Here is a 27969-nt window from a genome sequence, read left to right as displayed (position 1 = left end):
GTCGGTGACATTTCAAACGTGTGTACACTGTACTTTTCTAGAATCTGTTTCAATTTTTTTACCAGTTTGTTTGAATGCTTTCCTTCTGGTTTGATTTTATCTTAATGCCTGGGTCTGCCAATGTCATAACACAATATTCTTGGACAGGGGTCTATTGACTGGTTCACTACAACTAAAGTTATCGCACAGAAACGAAAAAAAAACGACGACCGTTTCATAACATAATACGACCACAATTTTTACTCTCATATAAAAAAATTTACATATTGTTTTAACATATAAGTTTTCTTCTTGAAATTTTCCAAATTTCCTCAGAAATAATTTTAAATAATCTTTATCCAGTCTAATAAAAGCAGGCTGTACAACAGGCTGTTCATCTAGTACTTTATTTCTGAGTATACATAAACAACTGCTCTCTATCTCTAAGAATTGCACTTTGTAACAATGAGACACAAAATGTAACAGGAATGTACAATACACTAAAATTATAATGACTTGTATAGATAATATGTGTATAGCCTTTCTCCCAATCAAAGAAGACCAGAACTAGAGGCCCCCAGCAGCCTGAATCACTCACTGGTTCATTTTTCACTTTTCAAGGGATATAACTCTAATAAGTTGTCCTACTTCTTTGACACAAATAAAAACTTTTGTAGCCTTATCACAGGAATCATTTCAATCAATTGAATGTTTTTTTTTCTATCTAAAATTATTTTGAAGACATTGGCTACAAACTGCAAAAACACCATTTTTCATCTTTCAAGGGCAATAACTCCAACAAGGTTTGACCCAATGAAGACTTTTGTAGACACAATCATAAGAATCATTTCATTAAAGAAAGTTTTATATCAATTATAGTTTTCAAGATATTTGCTTAAAACTGCCAAAAAAAACCCATTATTTTTTGCCTTTCTTACCAAGGAGTCAATCCTACAGCTTCCACCCAATGTAAACCTGTAAAGCTCTCCAAGCCAAAGCAGAAAGGTCACATTTATTTTCCATTATCTCTTGTATTTTTTTTTTTAGATATATGTAGAAATTGGTGACTTGATTCCTAAGGTTTAAAAATAGAACCGGATGCCATGTTTTACTCTTGATCTATATAATCAACACAATTTTCAAAGAAGATACCCTAAGGATGCTTGTGACCAAGTTTAGTAATAATCCACTTGGTGGTTTACAAGGAGAAGAATTTTAAAGAAAGGTAATACCTGAAGACCACTGACGATGACAGATGCCAAATGATAGCCAAAGATCTGGTGAGCTAATAAGAGGATTTTTAAAACAAATCAAGGCATTATGACAAGTGAAAATGTTTAAATTGCTCAAGTTACATTGAGCAACAAATAAAATTGAATAGTTTATCAATGTACTTAATTATGATTGAATGTCTAACTAACCAGTAAAACATACAATATGTTTCTGGTACATTACTTTTAAATGATCCTATTCAATCCTGAAAAATACTGTCATTTTCTAATTGAAAAAAAAAAAAGATTTTTTGAAGGTGAAGTATCCAAAAATAAAAAAAATAATGTTATTGTTCAATTACAATCAAGCAAGAAAATAACATTATCAAATAAATAATAAATATTTTATACATCAACTTTTGACCTCCTGTATTTATAGTTTTATATTTTATTAATAGTCCAAAATTAGCATGTAGGGAAGAAGAGCCATTCTGTAACCTTTACAATATATCTTTTACAAGGAAGTAATGAACAAACAAAAATCACCAGCTACACATACATTGTGACCATATTTCATACATGAATGGGAGTAACATTCTACTTATGCACAAGCACTAGGGAATGTCAAATAAAACAAATGCATATTTGAGTAAGGGGGCTACCAATATTTTTTATTCCAAAATATTTAGTTAGGGCTGTTCCAGAAAAACATATGAGGGACAGGTGGAAGGCACTTTAATTCTTTGTAAATGGATGGGATTCAGGTCTCTTGACAAAATACAGATTAATACAAAAAAATCAATAGAACTTTTATAGGTGGCTCCCCTAGTACCTCATATCTTTTCACCCTTACTCACTCCAAAAGTCAAATGACTGCCCTCTCTACGTCCTATACAAACATTTAACAGCAGAATCAGTAGTATTTTACCTTTATCATTTATTATTTCCATCATTCAAATTACAAAATAAGACAGAAAGTACAAACGAGTTTCACAACCACTGAAATCATATGAAAACATTTAGTTTCATTGAAGTTTTTGTTCTGACAGGTGTTAAGATTTGAAAGGTCTCAAAAATTGAAGTTGATATAAAGGTACTATAGAAGATACTTGGTTTAGCTTGTTTTCCAGTTAACTCAGTGTATATCATTAATTACAATATTAATATCTACTTCACTCTACTGGTAACAACTATGAACTAATTCTCCCCTAAAACCACTCACTTTTTATGTGATGTCATTCTGACAAAATAATGTTGCGTCAGCCTTATAGAATGAGAATATCAGAAATCAGTTTTTAAATGACAGATATGCAAAAAGGATTTTTTCAGAAAGCAAGGTGAATTTTTTACAAAATGATAGGCCTGAAACTGGTGTTAATGAACTGACCCCTTACTTTGTATATTTGTTCTATACTCACAGTGAAACAAATAGTTAAGAATATCATATTTTGAAGAAGAAAGTTGGAGAAGTGTCCTAGTGATTCAGTACTTCTATCAAACAGCAATATTTCATTTTGTCAAAAAAGAAAACTTTTCATACTGACTTGTTATCTACACAAAATTGACAAATTGAATGTACATGAATACGGAATGATGTAGATATTTAATTCACCCTTAAATTGATGATACAAACTGATTTCATGATCAAATAAAATGAATTATTAAGCAATGATAATTCATTATTGAGAAAGAATAAACAACTGTGACAGTCATGACAGTCCTTGGGCAATCATAGAAAAAATTTCTTAAAGCAAATTAACATTGTAACAAAGTATCAGTGAATTTCATTCACCCATGAGATTAAATTACTATTACAATTAAACATTTGCTAACCTATCATTCAGCCCTTTAATACCGAGCATTCCTGGACTATTAGCACAATGGGCACCCAATATTTACTCACTATAATATATCTATGACACATGATGACACATACAACAATAAATCTTATAAAGGCTGGAATCTAAATCTACATCTCTTTATATTAAGGAACAACAGCAATGATAGAACCATATGAGGTAGGTAATTCATTGTTTCAGCTTGCTCACTGACATTTTAGAAGAAATTATTTTCAAATACATAGTGTGTACATACCAGTATATTATTTACACAGTAACCTATGTATGTACAGTATACAAGTAGATGTATAAGAAAACAATGCCTTCTCAATCTGTGTCCTCAATATATCATTCCTTTTTGAAAACAGGATGTAAAATTATATATCACAGATTGTTGTCCTTCAGAGGAAACATGAGAACTTTTGACTTCATAAAAGACAAGTTTGGTAAATGGCTTATGACCCTGCCAGCTTCATTACTCAAATCTTCTAATCGAGTTTTCTTTGTTGCTTTCAGATTGGCAAGAATATTTTGCAATGGCTGCATTGCTGGTTTATGTCCATGGATTAAGTCTGCATCAAATGCTACAAGTATAAAAAAAACCACATATATCAATTTATCTCGGTCATACTTCTCAACCTCATACATAGTTTTTGAAGCATAAAGGCATGCATAATCACATATTATACATATAATATTACTTAGTTTACAGAATTCATAAACATGTGATTAAAATGTATTTGTGTTAAGTTTTCACGTCAATTAACCATATCTTATAACAATGATAACAAGCATTCTGAGGATATTACATGGCAATACAAAGTCCCCTACTGAAAAAAAAATCTGTTGAAGAGAACAGAATGCAAAAATTTAGACTTGAAATGTTACTTGTCATAGTAATGCAATCCGGAAGAAAAAGTGTGGAAAACTGATTTGCCTGACTGATGAAATTAATGCAAAGACACTTTTGGCAAAAGTAAATGGGTAGGGGACTAATAAATCACAAAAATAAAGCATGTTGGAAGATTTAAATAAAATGCTGGGTAATGGTACAGGATAAGTCCATCCCCATTTAAAATTTCGTAACATAATTAGATTTCCTTACAAAAAAAAGATAATAATAAAACAGAAAGAGAGCATTCTCACACATCACAAACACTGTATATAGAAATTTCTCTCTCAAAGTAATTCTGAAAGATAAGGTATGTGGCCACCCTCTATAACAACTTGCATGGGCACATAACAATCAGGGAATATTCTTATTTCTATGGTTACATTAGATTTCACAGCACTGCAAATAGCATAAGTGTTAACTCTCCCACTTTCAGCAGTAGCCTCCCAGTATTTCATAAAAAATTCAACAATCTCCCAGTTATGTTTTGAGAGAGAGATCTACCGCTTCAAAATTTTCGATGGTTAACATCTAAAAATATTTTCAGACTTAAGTAAGGTTTGAAGTTAAATGGTGTTTGGGCCTGATGGACCAAAAAGTAGAAAAAAGAAGAAATAATTGGAAATCAAATCAAGCACTGATAAAAGTTTCCATTTTTTAAGTTGCAACATTCATACTATTTTGTAAAAAGTCAGACATTTTTCACCTTGAACCAGTTGAAAATTCAATGTAATTATCTGAAGGAGCAAAATGACAGTACTATAGTACTTGATTTGATGAATGTGATCCATTCCTTGTAACTGTGACAACAGCAATATAACAAATAATTAGATATATTCAAATATCTTATTAAAAACATTAAAATTGTTCATAGTTTATTCTAAAGATCTTAACAGAACAAATACTATAGAATTGTATCAGTTTTTAAAACTAGGATAGAAATAATCTCAAGTATTTTCTTATGGTTTATGCCAAGACCAAAAAACAATGAAGTGTAATATCATGTGGTAAAATATTTATTATGTATCTTGATGGTAGACTGAGAGTAAAGAGGTAGATCAAGAAGAAACCTTTTACTGAAATCTAAAAGAAAACAATTAATTGTAAATATGCTGATGAATAACAGTTTATTGTAACTTTCAAGTTTAAACTTGTTAAGTAGAATTATAAGTATAGTTGATCTATTACAAAAAAAAGCCAATTCTATAATATTTTATATTATACTTCTGGAAATCTTCAGATGTTTTACTACAAAGACTGGAACAACACAACTTGTAACATTAGAATGTTGACAACAAATATATATTTACCCCAATCCCACTTGTCTTCAATTAAAGAAGGTCATTGGAGTTAATTTGGTAAAAAAACAATCATTCATTCACTCATCATTACAACAATGTAACTAACAATATTATGATTTCAAAAGTAAACACATTACATCAGTACATGTAACTACCGGTACGTTTATTTTATAGATGGGTATGAACTAGTTCTGTGCACTCATTTAAGGAGGCAGACCTTAGGTAAGGGACACAAACCTTACAAATCACTGAAACGTTCGTATTCAGCATTTTACATCGATCTTATGTAAGCATAAAGGTAACTTGAATTGATTTTATTTTATTTTAAGTGAAAGCTCGATAGGCTTTAGTGAAGTTGTATATGATATAAACATATCATTGATTTCAAGAGTTATGTCTATCACCTTAATCACTGCCTTGTATTGGCATATGAAAAAATATTTACAATATTCACTCACTCCAATTAATTATCCTATTAACCATCTTATTCCTCAGCTGAAAGTTGATCTGACAATCAAAAGTTAAATCAGTATTTCAGATACAAAAAGTATTTGCGAAATTCATGTAATAGTTGTGGTTACAAGCATTCAGTAATTTGCCATGTCAAATGTCAAATTAGATAAATATTTTGCAATTCATATATTAAAAAGGAATTTACCACCTGAGTTGAGTATGGCTTAAAATTCTCTGGATCTTTATTATTTTTTGAAATATGACATAAAATAGGAGTTACACCATCACATTTTATTAACAGCTTTGATGGCACATTTTGTCAAGATTACAAACATGTCAGAAATAACACTGAAACTACAATATATCAAAGATGATTAGAGCATATTGTTGGTTTCAGGGCAGAAAATTTTGAAAAAGGTTAATCAATAATATGTGAAAGATGTATACCATTGATGACTTAAGAAGGTAGACCTAGGGTAAGGGACACAACCCTTACAAATCATCAGAATGTTCGTATTCAGCATTTTACATTAATGTCATGTAAGCATCAAAGTAACTTAGATTAATTTCATTCTGTGTCAAATGGAAGCTTGATAGCCTTTGGTGAAATTGAATATGATACAAACATTTCACTGACTTCATGAGTTATGTCCCTTAACCTAGGTCTACCGCCTTAAGTTCACACGAACCTTCGGTCCAGGTGAGCTCAAAATAATTTTCAATCAGCAATACTAACCTAACAAGCTGAAGTAATTATATTCCTATTATTACCTTAATTAAACAAGGAAAATTAAAGTTAACAACCATGTCAAAGGATATTAATACACTGATTTACCTTTTGTCTTTGCAATAAGTTCTGACTCATTCACTGTCAGAAAATCTAGGTTCTGTAGTTTACTGTTTTCTGGAATATAAAAAATTTTTTTTTAAACCAAATAATCTCAAAAAAGTTAACAAAACGCTTCACGTGGTGCAGCTTGATACAACAGTGAAGTTGAACCCTGAACCCTAATTATATATCAAATAGCTCTGGATTTGTAATTAAATGTTTGACATAGACTTTGAGTGGTCAAAGAACTAAAAAATTTCAATTATACTTTGACCTAATACAGGGGTTGCTCTGGGCTTCGCCAATGTCGCAATTTGCAATTTTTAATTTTATCTGGTGACAAAAATAGCCAGTTGGCGATTTTCTTGGCGCCTAGGTTTTGTATATTAAAATTGACAGGAAGTTTGTCAGCAACAGATATTCTCTCTAGTTAAACAATTGTGTTGACACCTGGTCACAGTTAATTGACCATGACCAATATACGACTGAAGGCAATTAAATGTAATTAGACCAGATGACCATGACTGGTGTCTTCAACCTATGCCAACATTTTATAATATCATATTCAAGGAATGCCAACAAACAAAATACAATAGGTGTTTATTTAACAATTAAGCCATAATTTATGGCTTAATTACAGGTACTTTTCAGGTAATAAAAAATAGAAAAAAATCATTTTATTTCAAGGATGAATTTTAATTAATATATAAAAAAGTTTGTTAAATCAGAGACTTTAAAAAATAAATATATGAATAAAGTTTGATAAGTTAATTAAGAAATGAAATAAAATCATATCAAATGTAAATTATATTAAATAAATATTAATCTGGAAATTAAGGGTAATCATGATAATATTCCTTTAATGATAGTTGATGTTTAAGCTTTTTTTTGTTTTTTCTATATTTTATGGTGGCCCATCCATGCTTGGGATGACGTTTTTAGCTATTTTAGCCTTTAATTTAATTGCATATTAATTTTAATATTAATTATTTCATGACATGAATCTTATTAATGGTGAACATACCAAGCCATCTTAATGTGTTAGCAAGACATCCGCACCCAAATGTATACGACCTGATTACTCTACTCAAACAACAACAAGCAGCAACAGAAATACGACTCATACAGAATGCAGCAGGTGGTAAGCGTGTACCTCGAAAACGCAAGTACATTGAAATAGACAACCGACTCAGCAACTTGAAAGAAAGACTCCAGAATGGTGAACTCACTACTACTCACTACGCCGATGCCGCCTCACATTTGTTACACTTAAAGTGATCTATGAACATTATTTTTGAATGTTGAAATTGTATTGATTCAGTGCTTGTATTTGTTCATGTTTACTTCCAAATGATGAACTTATGATGAATTGTCTGTTTGTTGAATATTTATTATGATGAAAAAAAATAATAAAATTTATGTTGAATATTATTGGTTTTTTTTAAATCAAAAATATATGGAGTCTTAAAATGGATATGCAACAAACTTTCAACACAATCATTACAAACTATTGTACATGTACAAATAAAATTGGTACCAAATTAAAATGGAAGTAAATGTACAAAATTTACCAAAATAAAATAAAAGTTAATCAACAACAAAAAAAAATCACCAAAATCATACAAAAAACAGCATATAAAATAATTACAAGCTGAAATAAATTTGATACATAATTATAATTTGACAGGTAAACCAATTACAAATAATTAGTCACATTGTTTATACAAGACAACTATGTTTACATAATATTCAACCTACACCAACATACTTTTTTACCTTTATATGTAATTTTTTCAAAATATTGGCATAGGTTGAATGAACCCCATGACTGACAATATCCTCATGGGAGGTGTCAAATGTAAATATATTATTGAGGCAATCAAAACTCTCATCATCAGGTCAAAGGAAAACACAATTACGGCCATGTGCACAAGGCTACATATGGCACAAGCTTCACAGCCCTGTTTAACCATGTGATATATTCAGAAACAGGCTTACCCAAAAGCAGAATAAATTTAACCCAATTAATAATGATTATCCCATCAGGCAGTGCCTAAACACTTCAAAATGAAAGAAGTATTAAAAAAATGGATGACATTTGTTTACACTTATGCCATGTGACTTTTTTTTTTGGGGGGGGGGGGGGAATAGGTAAACAAATAGAATGGGGATTCCCAAAATCTATTTTAGGAAATACTATTCAGATATCAAGATAGTTAAGCAGGAACACAATTAATGGTCCATGTTACAAAATAGTAGAAATTTTATCACTTGAAAAAAAGAATCAAGTTTGTTAAAAACAAAAAAAAAAAATCAAATTATATTGTAAGATAAATTAGACAATAAAGGATAAAGGTGAACATGTTTTAAAATCAGGTACTACATGTATATGAGAACAGTAATAGAAAGTCCTTGATAGAAATAAAACACCTCTTTCTGGAGTAGTACATTATTATTTTGCATATGAAAAGTGACAGACTGGAGCTTAAAATCTGCTTCATACATGCATCAAAAATGAATCTTGGGTATATGTATGTCAAGAATGGAGAGGTTATTTTGATAAATTGATGAATAAAATTCATCAGTGGACTTAATACTGTCATATTTTAAAAAAAATATAATTTTTGTTGGCACCCTTTGGCTCTTATTTCTGAAAACTGGGGACAAAATATGGCTGCTGGTGATTTTTCTGGCATTTCTGGAATTTCGGAAGCCAGAGCAGCTCCTGCCTAATAAGACCCAATATCTAAAATACAGTAGGTTAATAGGAATCACTTCAACAATTCATATGTCTATGTAACTTGTAAGGATTATTTGATTTTTTTTACTTTTTTTAATCAGTTTTAATCCAATTACAAAATTCATATATTTGTTTTCATATCAAATCTTCCTTTAAAATGTAACATTATATAGTACATAGCAGAAATGTGCAGCACAATTTCAAAGAGATCTATTCACTTTCAAGTTACTTTGAAAGCACTTTTATTCGTGGATACCAATTTTCGTGGATTAAGGAAGAAACCCAAGTCCGTGGATTCTTGAATTCATGGTTTGGAGGTTTTCAGTTAACACATCAATGGGAATCTCCTTTTCATTGGGAACCAAATTCGTGGTTCGGCCTACTCACGAAAACAACGAAAACTGGTTCCCCACGAACAATAGTACTTCAACAGTATTGTGGTAAAAACAGAAAAATATTTTAACCACTTTTTGGCTCTTATGTCTAAACCATAAGATTCATAACAAATAATACCATGTTTCTGCTGAACTAAAAATACTGGTTGTTGTTTCACAGAACTCACATTTACAAATGTATATAATTAATTCCTGCCACCCACTGAGACACACGAGTCATGCAATAAAGATGTTTGCGGAGTTTTGCTGCAGCATGATAGGACTGCAGCATGTCAAGCTCAGTTCACTTAAGGCATGTGTGGAGTCCACTGTGGACACAATATTAGTTTTTGACACACTGCAGCATATGGACATACAGTTCATAAAAGTTTTACTCAAGGTATTGAAAATAAACTTAAGTCAACAGATGGCAGAGATGATGATCACAGGGTGATACCAGTATATGACCAAATTTTTTTTTTGGTCATAAAAAAATAGATTGTTAACAGAAATAAAGGCAAAATTGGGTTTCCAAATAGTTTCAAATGCAACTTGGAGAGGCTGCAGCAACATGCTGAGCCACACAAAAAATGGATACTGTAGAGGGCATTGAGGTCATCAACCCTAAATAGTTTCAAAATATTAGCAACTGGGGTTTCAGAGTTGATCTTTGAAAAATTGTCAATCATTTGAGCAAAAAAAAAAAAACCCAAAAAAACTATGTACAACTATACCTTCTAGAGGATTTTTTAAACCACTTGATGTCCAGTCAAACTGTACTGGAGGCAAGTCCTACAATTATTCAAACATAATTAAGCTTTTTATTGTAGACCAAAATCAATGTTCATTTCTGATGTTCATAATCATTTTGAAAATATAAGAAATATAGTTCGATGGCTTTTTTATTCTTTATACCATTATGTAATCATCATTTTTATAATTAAATCCAATTACAAATTGTTGCAGATAAAAGGCCTCTCATCTTTCTTCTTGTTTTAAAAGTGTGGTTTCCATGACAACCAAAATATGATAACAACTTTTATGTTGGTTTTTACTCTGACTTAAGTACATATGCGCTACAGACAAAATTTCATAAAAATATGCAACCGCTGTGTGCCACTGAATGTGTACAATTTACATGGAACTGTACAAAATATTATCTATGTACCTGTAAGACCCTTACAGAGACAGCTGTGTTGTCTATTTATAATGCTCCAAGAAAAAAATAGCATTTTATTATGTGAACATCAATAAATCTTTTGTGAATAATTAATAAGATTCAGATCAAAGTACTTCTAACCTTGACCTCTTCCTGCTTATTGGTATCCACTAAAGTTGTAACCTCTGGTTGTAATAAGTTAGGTGCCCCTTTGGTAGGCTCCAGTAAAGTCAGATGAGCAGCATAGATTGGCACTGCTGGTTTCTTGTGACCTAGCAACTACAACAGAAATTTTCTCATCTATAGTACAAAAAAAAACATTGTATACCAGGATGATAAAGAATGCATACAAGATAGCAATATGTCAACTACATGAGTCCATGAACTACCAAATTACCAGATCAAATTAGCGGTAAGACCAACACTACAAAACAACCAAGGAAACATAATACAAGATATAAGCACAATCTATATGGAGTACAGACAACACCCTGTAGACAGACAAGAAGATAGAGTTTCCATTCAACTTAATACTTAATCACTTTGTAGTAGGGAATGGTAAGTTTTCTTATGATTACAACCACAGCAAGTTAAAGAGTTTAACAATGGTGGGACCGCAAGCAGTGTGCAGTCATGAGGTTCAAAGGAGCCTTAAAAACTCATCTGACTACCATTATCTTTAAACAAATCAAAAAGAACATCTTTAAGAAATAGTACATTTATCATACTGCAACAATTGAAGCCCTTAAAATTCTCACAATTAAAATGTTTTGAAATTTGTTTCTCCAATTTTAAGTCACAAGACTTTTTAACCACTAGCGGTGATTAAATTTCTCTGAGAGATTTTCTGCCATTTATCATCATCCAATTTATCTAAAAAATTAATTGGAGAAATTTATTCTCCTCTAGTCAAAACTATTTTTCCTCTCACTATTGTAAAATTAAGACTTTAACATGTTCACTTTAAAAATAAGAATCAAATGTGCTGATCCCTTAAGAAAGGAGGTCTTCACCATATCAACTAGGCTAAAAATAGATATTATCATCACATTTTCCAACATAAATCTCGGCAGCGTCCTTTCAATCAATCATGTATCTACTTTCAAGGTCAATCAAACCTTGACAAATATTGGTCTATTTTGTAAGTAACAACTGAACTGAGCTATCCATAATAATACAGTTAAGTGACTAAACTTTTGTAAACAAACTATCATTTTTTGGGTCAATTTCATGCAATTTCCAGTAATTTTCTCAAAGAAGTAGTTTACTTATAACAGACCTGCACATACACTAATGTAAAACACTGCCATTCAGAGGATCATCTTGAAACAATATATGGTACACATTTTTTTGTATTTGTTTTAGTAAACTCTTCAGTTACAACATACCAAACCTTTGAACTATTTATTTAAAGAGACTTGACTGTGATTTTATGAAGATGAAGCTATTCAAAGGCTATTTCAAACAAAAATACAAGCAACTATTTAAACACTTTTAATAATAATTTATAAATGCCAATAATCTGTTTACAAAAAACAATGACTGATAAAAAATTAACAATTAATAATAAATTTTGTTCAATAAAAATCAAACATCACCATCTTCATGCAATCACAGACAAATGAACAATACATTAAAATGACATATAATATTTCACTGACAATCTATTTCACATGATTTTATGTTCCTAATGGACCCAACCTTTCAAGGAAATTTAAATGATAATCTGGTAAGATGGATATTTAAACTAATGTATGTCCAGTTAAAAGTGGAACAATTTCATAATGTCAATTCCCTTAACTACAAATCATCAAATTTGAATTAAATATCAAAATTCCAGCATTTTTAATAAGTGTCAATTACAAAAGTTTACAAAGCTGTGTCATTAAGGAGTTATAACTGATATGATAAAGACATCCCCACAATATATTGAAATGTAATATACAAAACTTATCCAGAATTAGGAATTTGTTTAAATGATATGTACTGTTATCCTTGGAAATAATGATGAAATTAAAATAGTAATGACACTCCATGATAACGATATGCATATTAGAATGTTATATAAGTATAATTTATGTATAAAAACATATTGCTGGGTCTGTTAAATCAAGTAATAACTACACACTGGCCCTATCATTTAAGAGATCATCAAATGAGCATTTTCAAACAGGTTTAATGCTGAATGTAAATATATTTGAATACATGTATGAAATCTAGAATCTTCTTCAATTACAAGAAAAAAAGTAAAAAAACATGATGCTAAAAAAACTGCAAGGATTTGAATGATAGCTAGATTAGTCTACAATCACTACAGATTAGACAATAACAGTGCAATGTCTTGAAATAAATCTGAAGTATAGATGGGGCTGAAAATTCAGGAAAATGAAAGGCGTTGCTGAGCTCTTGAACCGGTTCAAGCAAAATTCATGTATAAAAGTTTTTGTTGGGTCAGTGCACTTTTATTGACTTAAAAATGCAACAAAATTTAAAAAGAAAAATAACACAATAAGCAAGATAAACAATGTCTTTTTAAAATCAAAATAGGTGACATCCTGGTAACTTCAATACAATGTAACATTTGTGACATCACAATAAAAAAGTTATATTCAGTCAGTGATGGCACATTGTATATCACTTGTATACGGTCAATACATTTCAACTGGTCAAATAGAATGGTAATGGTATAAAAATAAATACTATGACAATGACTAAGGTGGGTTATGCAAATACTATGTTACAGTTAAATACTGGCAAACAATAAAAATAATTTAAAAAAAAAAAAAAAAAAAATAACAACAGACTTGTCAAGTCATCAGCAACACGAATAAGATTTGCAAGTTTAAGACAAATTTCATCACATTCTTTGATCATTTTATTTAGTTCTGTGGAATCAACTTTATAAAATTTTGCGAATCTTATGGATGTTGCTTCTCAAAACTTGGAAGCCATGTCAAAGAACATAATAATAATTGCATTAAATTACCCATATCACCAACAGAACACAGGCAACATGCAAAAACTTTTATAAAAACACCTACTTTAAGTACAGACATTCTTGTATATGTAATGTAGAATCTGATTACTTCTCATTTTCTTAATGTATGTAATTAATTATTAAAACACTCAGAAATCTATGAATAAATTAGCCAAGTATGCAGGATATACATTGTTAATTTCAAATGGCTTTAACGGATTCTGATATAAATAAAAAAATATATTTGGATATGAATAAATTATAAATTCTTCCTACTGGTACACACATTCAACGTTTAAAATCAAATGAATTGTTTTCTGACAAAAAAATGTAGTTTAGTTTCGAAGCATTCTTTTTTAGCAATTGCCAAAGAAGACATTTTTTTCAAAAATAAAAAAAAATCTGATATCTCAATATCTCAGTTTCATATTTAAAAAAGTTAATGAACTGGCTCCTTGGTTTAGTCAGTTTGATTCTCACTTCCGTGGCTAATTTCGGCAAAAAATATTACCCACGTAAAGAAAAAAAACCACCTATATAAGCAAAGACATTTATTGAAGTCAATAAATGAATATTTTTGTTTACACCTATCAGTATACATGTTCAATGCGTTTTTTGAAGATTTAATCCATGCATTTTAATGAAGGCAATATAAACTACTAAAAATGGTAATTAAATACTGAAATAGATACTACATACTACTACAAACATATACACATGATAGAGGTAATAAGATTTGGTTTCACTTGATTTATCGTAAAGAATCAATTAAAAACCTGTTGCTGAAAGATATATTTTTGTACTATTTAAAAATTCATGATTTGAAAATAGGAACAATAAGAATAGACTGTGACTTAAAATGAACAAATTACACATACAAGGCTTAGAATCTGGTTTAAATGTAAGCCTAATACACAATGTATCCATGTATCACTTTTACTTGAAGTTAAAGCTGCATTAGCTGCCAAATTTGTTCAGTTTTGATTCTACTGAATTTTGCTGATTCAATGAAATAAGTTTGTATATTGCAATTGAAGCAATAAATGCCAATAATACCTACAGAATATTGTGAAAACAACGTTTTTTTAATCAGAGAAGATCGATAGGTCTGATCTAATTATTTTTCACCATTAGCTCCGAAGATTGCCAACAAGACATTCACCAGGGTAAAAAATACTTTAACCCTGGTAAAAAAATAACAGTAACGGATACACAGGTAAGCACATGTCTTTTCATTTCATTTATTTCTTGATTAGTTTTCAAATAAATACTGACCATATTTGAGCCGCATTATATCACAATATGTAAATTTCAAAAGGATCCTTGTGTTATATTCGAACTTTTTTCTTTTATGGCTGGAGTCCATCGGTCTTCCTTGGCATTGAATAACAACTTTCACTTTGCAATCAGATTTTGTTACTAAAGAAGTGACCCTTACAGCACATGCACGGATTACGGTCGATTTTTTGTTTTGCAGGACAAAAAATATATAGACTCCTATTTCATGTATTTAATGTATTTAATTCATGGATATCAAATGAAATCTTACAAGAAAAGTACAAATTGGTAGAAATAATAAATAAAAGTTAAGGTATATTTCAAAAGAAACAAAAAATTATGACAATGACAGCTAATGCAGCTTTAAATAATTTTACTGTCTTCACAATGTATTGTAAACATGTTATGGAAATTTCTATTGAATAAAATTTACATTTCAATAATGCAGCCATCCTCATTATTTTGGTTTCTTAAGCATTTCATTTTTCAATAAAATGTACTTATATTATTAAGGTTTGATGTGAGCTGCTCCTGGAGAATATAGTTTGCAAGTTTCCTGTCTTTACACTAAAAGTAAAATTATGATCACTTCTACCAAATTTTCATCTTTCTTTGTGCAAACCAAATCTTATTTTTGTGTGAATATGAAAAAAAAAAACAGCAAATCTTATTTAACTGTGAAAATAAAAATAAATAATGAATAACTAAAATAAATATCTAATATGGTTTTGATTTTCTTACTATGTTTTTGGTATCAATCTTGAGTGAGACAAACAGATTTCTGTTACAAGAACACTGAGTCCACTTAATTAAACCAGTATTATCCACTTCCTGTACCTTTATCCACAAATGGCTTTCTTTGTGCCTACAAATAGATAGAAAATGGATACAATTACTGGTACATGAGCATTACCTACATGTAGCTACCGGTACTCAGTTTTAACTCAGTTCTACTGGCACATGTACTACATATACATGTGTACAGTAAAATCAGGTAAGTATGTTTCATCACAGGTTTTTTATTAAATGATATAGGTCACACTAGAAAAGTGTCTTTATGCAACTGGTAAGTCAAATTCAAAGTAAAAATAAATTGTATATAAAGAAATGGTTTAACAGAGCCAACCAAGAAGAGGCAAAATTGCAGAAATCCAAAGTGAACATATGGTAAAAAAAAAAGACTAACTGTAACTGTAATTTCCCCTTTAAAGAAAATCAGGTATGTATAGAATGAAGACGTTAAGATTTATCCCACTTCATTTTTTGGGGATAAAAAGCATACAATATTTTGATAAACTGTTGTCACAGATATAAGTCTCGCCTGTTCCATATTGTCAATTCCTGACTTGCGGACCAACATTTTGTCAACATTTATCTTCCTTTGGAGCAGGTATCTATTTGGAACATGTAAGGTTTTCCATCCGATATCGACATTACTTTAGAAAATCTCGAAAGTCAAAAGGGAATTTCTCAATCTACTGACCCTGCCATCAATTTTCTTTACCCGGGATACAAATGAAAATCATCCTTATGTAACCTACCAACAAAATGAAACACCATGTAAATTTTAGAAACACTGTTGTGTTTGTCTGCTGGGGATTCCATTTTCATTCGAGTTACCTCTTTTTTCTGCACCCGAATTCGGGGAAATTGAGGAACTGGAATATCAGACAAATTAAAAAATGCGAAATATTTCAAGTGGAAAATTCTTTTTAAAATAACATGTGATTATGAACAGCAAAAATTTGAGTAGCTTGGGATTAATTGGTTTTTTTTTATTGCATCACATTGAGATAGAAGGGATTTAAGTAAAGATGTGTCTACATTTTGGTGTGTATAATGCACATTTATGTATTGTGTGCAGAGCAATTTTGAATGTCAAAACATGCGAATAAAAGTTTTTTTAGACACAGATTGCAGTAGAATTTTGTAAGACAAAAAATTGGTATTTTGTACTTGATCGGTCAATTAATTTACCTTGATCTAGTATTTCCTACATAAATGTGAAGGAAAGAAACTTCTATTCACATTTAAACATCATGTAAAGATCGGTAGCTACATAAATTGGATAATTTTAATTTCATTTTCAGCTGTAAAAGCATTCAATAAGGTGGGTTTGACAAAAAAGGACTTTGTTACTTTTTGGTCTTTAGTTGTTTCATTTTAATCTCTAACCATGTTTTATATGAAAGAAATATTGTACAATCTATATCTGAAACACGTCATTAAGACATTTAAACTTGATTTGAAGACAATATCATTGAAAATTCAATACTTAAAGACGTATTTAATGATTATATAAAAATTCTTTCAGTAACATTTCACTTCCAGTTTGTTTGTTTAAATCACGCAATCTTTTTCTCTTACAAAAATCTTTTATTTCTTAGCCAAATCTTATATACTGATGCATAATATGCACCACCATGCTCTGGAAATTATTTTGATGTAAAAATATGTGCATTATACACACCAAAATATGGTAGAAGAAACCTTAATGTTAAACTTTTAACATTAGATTTTCTTAGTCTACAAACCGAGGCTGCGAGGTTTATGTATAAAATTGGCATGAATTTGTGATGCAACGGTGGTAATGCATCTGTACACCAAATATCATTGATCTAGCATAAGGGGTTCATGTTGAAATGAATTTATCACAACTTTAAACTTAACATTAAATTTTTTATGTCAACAGAGCATGACTGCAGGGGCATATGCATAAAATTGACATGAATTTGTCACGCAATGATGGTAATGCATCTGCACACCAAATATCACTGACCTACATGTAGCATACCGCGGTAAGCGGTTCATGTTTAAATGAACTTGTCAGAAAATTTAATGTTAAGTTTGTGGATGTCTTTGCTGCCACCGTCGCTGGAAAAGCAAAATCTAAGTCTTGCCTTCCACAACTTTCGTTGCAAGCGAGACAAAATCCATATATTACACTTACACTGGACATGAACTACCCTGTCTGTCGTTAAGAAAACTCATTCAAGAAACATATTTAATTCTCTATACAGCAAACTTGATTAGAAAAGAAGATTTCAAAACCCTTGACTGTTAAACCTGAGACTTACTCTAAAGTCAAATCAATGTCCTCCGTATCCTGAGAAAGTTCAATGCTATCCTTAAAACACCCTTCAACCATTCTGCTGAAATTAGTCTGAAACCAAAGTAAAGGAAGGAAATCATGATGAGATAGCTACAATTAGTTTATTAAACAGAACAGTTAGGATTATGGTAACAAGTTGTCTAGTACTAGTTTAGATGAAGCAAATCCTGTGATAATACTAACACTGTAAGAGATAATCTTTATCCTGTTAACATGGAACTAGACCTAGCAAGAACTTGGCTTTGACATGAACAATTTTTGTTAACTTTCAAATACTTTTTAAAAACCTTTAAGTTTTCCTGAAGGTTCATGTTTACTGTAAGACCCATTTTATAGGTTAATATTTGTAATATGAACATGGTGAAAATACCTGTTTTGGAGGCAGGCTTGTCTCTGATTTACATTCAACTTCCTTATCTGTTTGTTCAAATGCTGCCCAGTCATCATTACTACTATCATTATCAGCACTGTTACGGCTAGAATCTGTAATATTGTTGTCTTTTATAGGAGCTGAGCTGAAATCTGCAAAACCATCATCACCATCATTTACTGAAACAGTGCCAAAAGTTCCAAAGTCATCATCCTTCACAGTAGCTGAGCTAAAATCTGCAAAATCATCATCACTTTCACCATTTTCAAAATTTTCTTGAGAACTAAAGTTACCAAAGTCTTCAGTTTCTTTGTTAGTAATACCTGATGCAGAAAATTGAGAAAAGTTATCATTTTCATGTTGTATGGATAATTTTGAACAATTTTCTGAGCCACCCTCTTCAGAATGTAAAGGAGCTTCATCACTATTACAAATAGGAGTTGAACTAAAATTAGCAAAGTCATCATCTCCTGTAGCATCATTTGAAGAACTTTGAACTGTTTCTGAACTGTTTTTATCATCCAAGTCATTACTACTTCTTAGAGAAGATTCTGTACAATCACTGATAGGAGCTGAGCTAAAATTTGCAAAGTCATCATCCCCTGTATTATCATTTAAAGAAGATTGCATGGTTTCTGAACTGTTTTCATTATTTCCAGATTTTACAACAGATTCTGTAGTTCCATTACATTTCACTGCTGAACTAAAATCTGCAAAATCATCACCATCATTTTCAGTATAAACAATCTTTTCGTGGTCCTGACTATTAAAATCATTATCCTTTTCATGGTCCTGACTATTCAAATCATCATCAATTTTGTGGTCCTGACTATTTGAATCATCAATTTTGTGGTCCTGACTATTTAAATCATTCCTCAAATCATCATCCTTTTCATGTTCCTGACTATTTAAATCATCTTCCTTTGTCATATGTTCTACAATATTTGTTTCCTGAAAACTTTGCTCACTTTCACTTTTATCTATTGCACTTAAGTTTGTTAATGGGAGAGCACTGTCTTCATTAAGAGGCTTTTCATTAACACTCTCATTACCTTCGTTTTTTGAAAAATTTCTAAAGGGCAAATCTTTTTCAGTTTTAGGAATGGACTTAATTTCTTGTGCAGAATCCTTGTTCCCATCACCAAAATCTGCATCTAATTTTTCCTTACCATTTATTTCTGAGGGATTTTGAGTGCTATGATGATTTAATTCATCATCAGTTATTCCCTTTGTTGAAGAATTATCAGAAACCTCAGTATAAGTTTGTATAACTTCTTTATCATTCCCAGAATGGTCGAAGTTCGAATGCTCTGTATTTTCCTGGATTTTATCAGTATGACTAGATTTGAGATCATCACCGTTTTTATTGTCTATATGACTAGATAACTGTTCAGTTTGTGATATGAAAGTATTTGGACTACATAAATTTGAATTATCAACTTCATCACTGTGATTCTCCTTGAAAGTTTCGGTAATGCTTTGTTCTGTAAAGTTTGAAGCATTCTCCATTTCTACACAAGGAATCTTATCATCTTTACTTCTAGTATATTGGATATCATTTATATTACCACTAAACTCTACACCTATGTTTTCTATTGTACTAACTGGAATGTCATCTGGTGTGTTTTGGAATGTTTCCATAGACTGCTCTGAGTTTTCAGTATTGGTGTCCTCTGAAATAGGTGTAGGTGATGTGTCACACTTTGTGTCTTCAGGCGTCGGAGAAACATCAAATAATCCAGAGTCTCCAGTTGAATTACCACTCATAGTGTCAGAGGCTTTACTGCTAGAAACATTTGTATCACAATCTGTATTGCAGTTTGAAGATTCTTTTGATATGTCATTGATCAAAGGTTTATTTATGGTCAGGGACAATGGAGATATTCTATCTCTACAATTCCCCATTTTAATGTCATTAGAAAAGTTATTATCAATGTGATTGATATTGGCATTGACTTCATCTAACGTCTTTGAGTCATTTGCTACCCATGTATTTGTAGTCTGTTCTGCTGCTATGAAACCACCAAAATCATCATCATCACCCCAGTCATCAAAGCCCCCCGTGTCATCTAAAGGGGGTGGGGAAGATGAAACCATTGGTATGATATTTGACATGATTAATCCATATGACTCTTTCAAACCTGAAAAAAAAACAAAAAAATATATATACATAATAACATTTGGTTAATCCTTAATTGTTACAATAAAAAGTTCCAACAACAAAACTGCATTTTTGTTCATTTTAATGTACACTGATAAATGGGACTACTTTTGTCATACAAAAAAAACTAGTAGAGCAACTATACACTGCTTGTACAATATTAAACTGTTAAGAATATGACCGAGATACAGCATACTTCACAATCACTCCCAGTGTTTTGACGGATGTTTTTTCAAATATCTTGTTACATACGAAAGATAGAGAAACATCCATAAAAATAGATCAATGAAAGAAAGGACAGATCAACGATAAAAATTACTGAGAAACCAACTTTGTTTAAAGAAAAAGTGATTTTAATAGTCCATATTCTAAATTTAAAGATACATGTTGCAGTGATACATTTGTACATCAGTTTGAATTGAAGTACTTAAAGCAATAACTGTAGGGATACGGCTAATGGAAAATTTAAAATATGCCAGGATGCTGATCATTTGTTTAGAGCTGCAATCAAAAATGACTTTTTATGACAATTAGTGAATCTATTATTTTCTACCTTAAATCATTTGTACATTTTCATTACACATTCAGTTACATGTACTTGTTTTTGTTTCAAGATAAAAAAAAATAAAATGCAAAGCCTGATATGACCTCAGAGGTTGAAACATGAAAAGTTAAGGCAAATATAGACATACCATTCAAGCTTAATACAGATCTGTATTTGGATTGAGATTAAACATTTGACACAAGATAAAAATTTGACCATAAACAAAGAGACCCCTTTTGGCCCCTAATATTGAAACAGTGCAGTAATTTGAAATGTTATCATATCTCCACCCTTGATTTAAGGGTAAAAAAAACCAAAAGTGTTAAACAATGTGGTGTATCTAAAAGAATTAGAAAAAATAATAACAGATATAAACTAGATAAAGTTATGCCCCCACATTTAACCTTCATACAGCTATATCATAACTCATAATTGTAATAAGCACTTTGTCAGATGTGTTATTTTGTCTGTGAGACACAAATGATGCTCCCGCATGTGGTTTTGAGCAAAACTCAGCATAGCTGAACGAAACTTAAACTCAATCTGTAACTAATCATGACAGACTCACATACCAAAAACCAGTTAAATATCTCCAAGCATTTACAACAAAAAAAGCGAAAAACTATTATTTCAATACAATTTTTAAAGTGCAGGGCCCATTATTTTGGTAAAACTCAGCGTAGCGGAACGAAACTTTAACTTGATCTGTAACTAATCATGAAAGACTCACATACAAAAAATCAGTTCAATATCTTCAAGGATTTTCAAAAAAAGTGTGGAAAACTTATGGAACGGACAGAATTACGGACGGTATTACAGACAGATGGACAGGGGTAAAAAAATATGCCCCCAAGTTATTGTTGCGGGGGCATAAAAAAATTTTAAAATTTGACACTTGTCTTTGCAAAACATTATGTTTTGACGTTTGAAATGATGTTGAAATAGGAATAAGTTGGACCTTATATCAACCATAAGGTGTATGAAACATTAAACAGTCCAAACCATTTCTGAATTTTGTATATAATAAACTTCCAGTATAGATAGCAGAAAAAAGGAGAGGCTTCCACAAGCCTGAACCGCTTACCTGGTTGAATTTTGCCTATCAAGGGCAAGAAAGTCCAACAATATTGACTCAAGAAGACTTGTAAGACTTATCATAAGGATCATGTCAGCATTTGAATGTTTCTTTCTATCTATCTTAGTTATCAAAACATTGGATGAAAACTGTAAAAAAAAAACTGTCATTCTTCCCCTTTCAAGGAAAATAACTCTTACATGAAGTGGTCTGACAACTTTTATCCCCAAAGACTTTTGTAGGCCTTATAATAAGGATCATTTCAGCAATTGAAAGAATATGGCTAAACATAACAGTTTTGGAAATATATGCAAAAAACTATTGACCCCTATGTTCTTTTTTACTAACAGCAGCCATGTTTTTTGATGGATCAAATATCCCCACATCAAATCTATGCAGGATACCCAAAGGAACAACCATACAAAGTTTGGTTCCAATTGGTCAAGTAGTGTCAGGGGAGAAGATTTTTGAAATAGAAATGGCAAAAAAATGTCAAAAAAGGACAATAACTCCGACATGGCTTAACAGATTAAAATGAAAATTTGACCACATTAGATCTCATCATGCTGAAGACTTCTACCACAAAGTCTGACTGTGACATTATATATTTGAAAAAAAAAAACGTAACAATTCATGAGCTCAGGTGTCAAACAAATAATGAATAATACAAAGACTACAAAATAAATCGAGTGAAAATACTTCAGAAAAACCCTCAAACACATATAGCAGAAACAAAGACAAGCAACAGGAAAAATACCAAAAAAATGCCCCTCTTACCTACCCTGCCCTGCCCTTTCCAATTTCTCGCTTGAAATAGGGATTCCATTTTTAGTACAATCTAAACTGTTACATGTAATTTAAAGCTGTTTCAAGCAGCCCAGGTAAATGGTCAATTTTTCACATTAATGTTAAATATTGGTCTCTGAGGAGTTCATTTACATCATAAATAATTTTTTTAAGATAATAAATATTGCAGAAAAGTAATTACGAAATGTAATGACCAATTATATCCAAATTTGGTTTACTTACTTTAAAAATAATGTACAATGAAGACCTAGTACAAAAAGAAATGGTAATATATCATAAAATAAAGGAATTTTCCCAGCAGAACATCAGATCTGCATTTGACCTTTATTGATCCTTAACTGTCTGCAATGAAGTCACACATGAAAGGTCAAGAAGTAGACATTTACTCCATATGCTTCATTAGTGTAATTAGTGGCTTGAATAATTGTGTAAACAAAATTTAGACACCTGTTGAGATGGGATAATAAAACTGTAACTTTTCATTTGAACCATTTAAGGGCACAAGGCTGTCAAAATTTGTGTACCTTCAATGATATCTGGTAATGAAATGAGGTCAAAATTTTTTCACAATCCTGAAAAGTCCTTTGTCAATGAGGAAATTGACAAGCACTATAAAAAGTGCTTTCAAAAATTATTCACTACACATTTCCTTCTATATTTAAAAGTAAATTAGGCCATTGGCAAACATTACTTAAGGTTAATCAATACCTTTTGAAAAATATGGGCTTAATTTAATCACAATTATCCATCTGACTACTGACAAGCCTGTGCACTTAAAGGGATGTCAGTAGTATTTTAGTACATGTAGCAGAAAAAAAAAAGAAAAAAATTGCAGGTACAATGTAGACTGATGAAAATTAATAAAAAAAAATAAAATAAAATAATATGAGGAAGTCAATGGCCTTCAGTGTGAAGTCTGAAGCATTAAGTACTAGGTTCCCTTTTCATCAAATAAGATTTCATGTATCATTTTGCCAAGTTTGTCTAGGAATTTTAGTAATTAGTAGGACTGGAGCCAGCAAAGGACATTCCTAATTTTTGTAAAATTATTGGTAGAACAGTTCAGGTTTGGCATTTATTACAGTGTTTAATCAAGACCTTTCGTACTGTAAGTATCCTTTTTTAAAATAACAGTAGTTCCAAATAAATAAAATAACTGTCTTTTAAACACCTTTTTCTAGCCTGCATTTTCACTATTTCTTAAGTGTCAATGAGTCATGATGTAATGATTTGCTTGGACAGAAGTTTCTCAAGTTCCAGAGTAGTGAATTTTTAGACAAACTTCTATGCATTGAAGAGCAAGCTTAACTTGGTTTTACTGTACCATTTATTTTTAAAATCAATTCTGCAAGAGTGCCAAATAAATTAAGTTGAAGAAACATTCTGAGATGTTCCCCATATATATAAGATGAGCTATTTTCAAGATGGCATAGTCAACAGGACAATGGTCACATTCTGTACACAACATGTGATTTAAACTGTACAACTACTAATGTATATTGTACACAAAAATTCACTTGTACAGTACACTCAGAATGGAATTGTTCTCTAACACTTAAGTCCGACCTGAGTGAAACTCAGTTTATACATCCACAGATGGGTGGGTGTAACACTCACATTTCACTGTAAAAAAATCCGGCTCACACTGTGTTTCACGGACTAATATGGATTTGAAACTCAAACTTAAGTGTTAGAGAAGCAAAAGTCGCTGAGTGTAGTGATATAATGTATTAATGATGTCTCATTTTGCCATGGAAATTGTAAGACCAGTACAACATTGGTCATATTAAAATAAACTGGTTATTCCTTATTGGATTACAAAAGCCAGCTAGAAATCGAATCCACTACATAAGAGGGTCACAGGAGAAGGGAAGGGAATATTAAAACTTGACAATACACTTAAGGCCAAACGTAAGGTTCCGATCGTCGTTCTCTGGGACCAGTGAGAGACGTCTGTTGTCGATATCTATCAATTTCTAGTTGGGCTATTAAAGAGCGAAGGTATTTGTTTTTAAGAATCAAGAAAAAAATGTTCAAGATCACTATTTTCTTAATATTTCTGAAAAGTTGCACACCTGGGATTCCCTCATAACATCTGTCAAAAATAATCTACCCAGAAATCATTTCTTCTTCCGCTTTGTCAAATTGATAAGGAAAAATATTAAGTAACAACGCACTACGACGAACCGGCTTCCTCAAAGATTACATGTACATATTTTTCAAAAGATATACAGTGTATATAGACCAGTAAATAGTGTTCAAAATCATGTCTTTTCAGACAAATGACCAAAAAAATTTCCTCGTATTAAATTATTGTAATATCAGGGACATATGTATGTCACATCACATCAGAGACATAATATAGGAGAGTTCTTCGTGATGTCATCACTTACCTGTGATTTGGTTTTGGTTGGCAAAAAATCCATTGAGTGGCATAGGGTATCAACTTTATATCATCATAACTTGTTCATTTTTAAAGATAATTGAAACATTCTTTTGGTTCCCAACATTGGAAAATAAAATTCTTTTTATCCAAGGAATTTTTAAATAAATATTCAGTAATTACTGAATATTTATTTAAAAATTCCTTGAAAAAGTTGAAAAAAATCAATTTGTAGTGATATTTATATGTAAATCTCTATTTTTGTATAAAATTATAATCAAAATCTTATGTACATATTTTGATATAATTTTATACAAAAATAGAGATTTACATATAAATATCACTACAAATTGATTTTTTTTCAACAAAAACAGTTATAAATTCACATACATAATATGAATTATTTCATCTAAATGAAACATTTTACAGAACCAAAATTTGATATAAAATAACAAAGTTATAAAGTTTTGAAAATTGGGATTCTAATCATGAAATTGTCAACTGTTTATTTAGTTGTTTATTTGCCAACCAATTTGACACTTAATGATATGCAAATAAGTGAATATGACATCACTAATGAGATTGGCGAACTCTCCTATTCGTATTACATGTCATTCAGATTATCATAGACCTGTAATTTTAATGTACGAATACAAATACGAAAACTTCATTTAGATTCGATAAAATAAACTATAGTGAACCTTTAGCCGAATGAAAATACGGGTCAATGATAATATTTAAGTCCCTGATTTGAATGATCTAGGCAAGTTAATACATAAGAACATGGACTTAGTATACATTTTGTATATACACCACTTCGTTAACCACGAAACCTTGATGGTAATGGGAAAAGTGATATCTATCATTGCCAACTGAATAGAAATTTTTAAATGTGTTGCTGATGGTTACAAATCGGTTTTAAATAAAAATCAAATGCGAATTCTATTTTGAAATAGAGTGATGATATTTACTAAACATGCTTAGTAAACATGAACGCTGTATTTCATAATTGCATTCGCGAAACATTCGCGTAATATTACGAATGATAACTTCTTATATAAAAGGCGAAACGTATGTTTTTGGTTCATATGACATTCTAAGTATGAGAATAGAAAAAAAGAAAAGAAACCATGCATGATTTGTTAACAAACATTTGTAAGAGAGAAAAGCTTTTCGTGTTGTCAAAAGGAGACATATATTTAGAAATCCCATGAAGGAAAATGAAGAGAAAAGAGAAATCTTATAATCGGGAAACGAGCGGAGGAACGTTCAATTACAGAAGAGACATGAGAAAGAATCCAAAAAGGGAACAGCCAGGACTTTTGGAATCTTTTTAAAGCTGAAAAAAATAAAAGTGTTTAAATAATACCTGTTTGTAGTGTTTCTTGAATAACTCTACTTTAGGCGACCTATATATCTTCAATTAACGGTAGCCTGCAAATAAATCAACATGCATGTATACAAACGCATATAAAGCACACAAAAAACTAAAATCAACAAAGAACTAACAAACATGAGTAACATAGACCCCTATAGAAAATAAACCAAAAAAAAGTTAACACATGGTAAATTTAATAACTATATTTAATGCACTGAACACACTTCTTCTTCATCATCTTCTTCTTTTCCATTTTCTTCTTCCTCTTCTTCTTTTCTTTCAGATTTTTCAAATCCTTTTTTTTTTTTCAAAATTTCAAAATATTTTTATTTTTTTTAATCAAAATTTGAATTAATATTTAAAAAAAAATCCCACCATAAGAAAATGGTTCGTGCCTAACATCTGACAACGACGTCCAAACACTGCAAGAAGATCTAGACAAACTAGGAATAAGGGAGAAAAAAAATGGAAAATGGAGTTTCATCCTGGAAAATGCAATGTACTTACTTACCATCAGTAGAAAAGCAAATCCGGTAAAACATCAATACAAACTTCATGATCACACCCTAGAAAACTTAGATAACACAAAATATCTTATCTCAGTCGGTTGTCTCAAAACATCAGATTTATGTTGGAAAGACCATATTAGTGCTACTGCAGGGAAAGTAAATAAGACCTTGGGCTTCCTTCTCCAAAATCTCAACATCGGATTAACATCAGTAAAAGAAAACGCATACAAATCACTGGTACAACCTATTGTTGAATAAGCATCATGTGTATGGGACTCATACACTCCAAAAGACATAACAACCTTAGAAATGATCCAACATTGAGGAGCATATGTATGCAACAGACATGGGAACCACTCGAGTGTCGACTCTATGCTCGGAACACTCGAATGGAAATCCTCAAAGAGCTGAAGAAGTGATGCTGGACTACACGTTATACAAGATCCATCATGAAGAAGTAGCCATCCAGCTAGACTGACAAGAAACATGTATGAGCTGCCCTACCTAATTCCATCAACTGGTAGCGACTTTAGAAAATGTTCATTCTTTCTTCGGACCGTCAAGGAATGGGACTCTCTGCCTCAGGAAATCGTTGGAGC

The 27969-nt window shown here is 31.0% G+C and overlaps 2 protein-coding genes across 7 annotated transcripts in view; one reads left to right on the top strand and one right to left on the bottom strand.

Moving 5' to 3' along the window:
* Positions 1 to 1364, top strand: part of LOC148623836 (endoplasmic reticulum membrane-associated RNA degradation protein-like) — a 51690-nt gene extending 50326 nt beyond the window's left edge. For all 5 annotated transcript variants that reach the window (XR_015919519.1, XR_015919517.1, XR_015919518.1 and 2 more), the window contains one exon: positions 1027 to 1364. Coding sequence is in view for 2 of the 5 variants with exons in the window: in XM_088566028.1 (XP_088422154.1) it covers positions 1027 to 1036 (10 nt within the window). In the remaining 3 variants the exon portion in view is untranslated. The remainder of the gene's footprint in view (positions 1 to 1026) is intronic.
* Positions 371 to 25248, bottom strand: LOC148623835 (uncharacterized). 2 transcript variants are annotated; one of them, XM_088566023.1, is made up of 9 exons: positions 25176 to 25248; positions 18514 to 20654; positions 18109 to 18194; positions 15773 to 15896; positions 10918 to 11055; positions 10352 to 10409; positions 6510 to 6578; positions 5231 to 5245; positions 371 to 3612 (listed from the first exon to the last, which is right to left on the bottom strand). In XM_088566023.1, the coding sequence occupies exons 2-9, from the start codon at positions 20626 to 20628 to the stop codon at positions 3413 to 3415; spliced, it is 2805 nt and encodes a 934-aa protein (XP_088422149.1). In that variant the 5' UTR covers positions 20629 to 20654; positions 25176 to 25248; the 3' UTR covers positions 371 to 3412. The 2 variants fall into 2 exon arrangements, with proteins under 2 accessions (XP_088422149.1, XP_088422150.1); XM_088566024.1 differs by lacking the exon at positions 5231 to 5245.
* Between the last annotated feature and the right edge of the window lie 2721 nt (positions 25249 to 27969).

The sequence above is a fragment of the Perna viridis genome, chromosome 2 (assembly GCF_037379345.1).
Source record: "Perna viridis isolate PV_CMFRI_1.1 ecotype Kerala chromosome 2, ASM3737934v1, whole genome shotgun sequence".
NCBI classification, from domain to species: domain Eukaryota; kingdom Metazoa; phylum Mollusca; class Bivalvia; order Mytilida; family Mytilidae; genus Perna; species Perna viridis.
The sequence above is the reverse complement of the archived record's forward strand: the minus strand, read 5'-3'. Positions and strand labels throughout refer to the sequence as shown.

What these genes read in the sequence shown, in the direction of transcription:
- LOC148623835 (XM_088566023.1), bottom strand. Translation starts at nt 20,628, where the DNA reads ATGTCAAATATCATACCAATGGTTTCATCTTCCCCACCCCCTTTAGAT. An exon ending in CAAGCCTGCCTCCAAAACAG is followed by an intron (nt 18,195 to 18,513) that starts GTATTTTCACCA and finishes CTTTGGTTTCAG; the next exon opens with ACTAATTTCAGCAGAATGGT. An exon ending in TTTAAAAAATCCTCTAGAAG is followed by an intron (nt 6,579 to 10,351) that starts GTATAGTTGTAC and finishes TTTATATTCCAG; the next exon opens with AAAACAGTAAACTACAGAAC.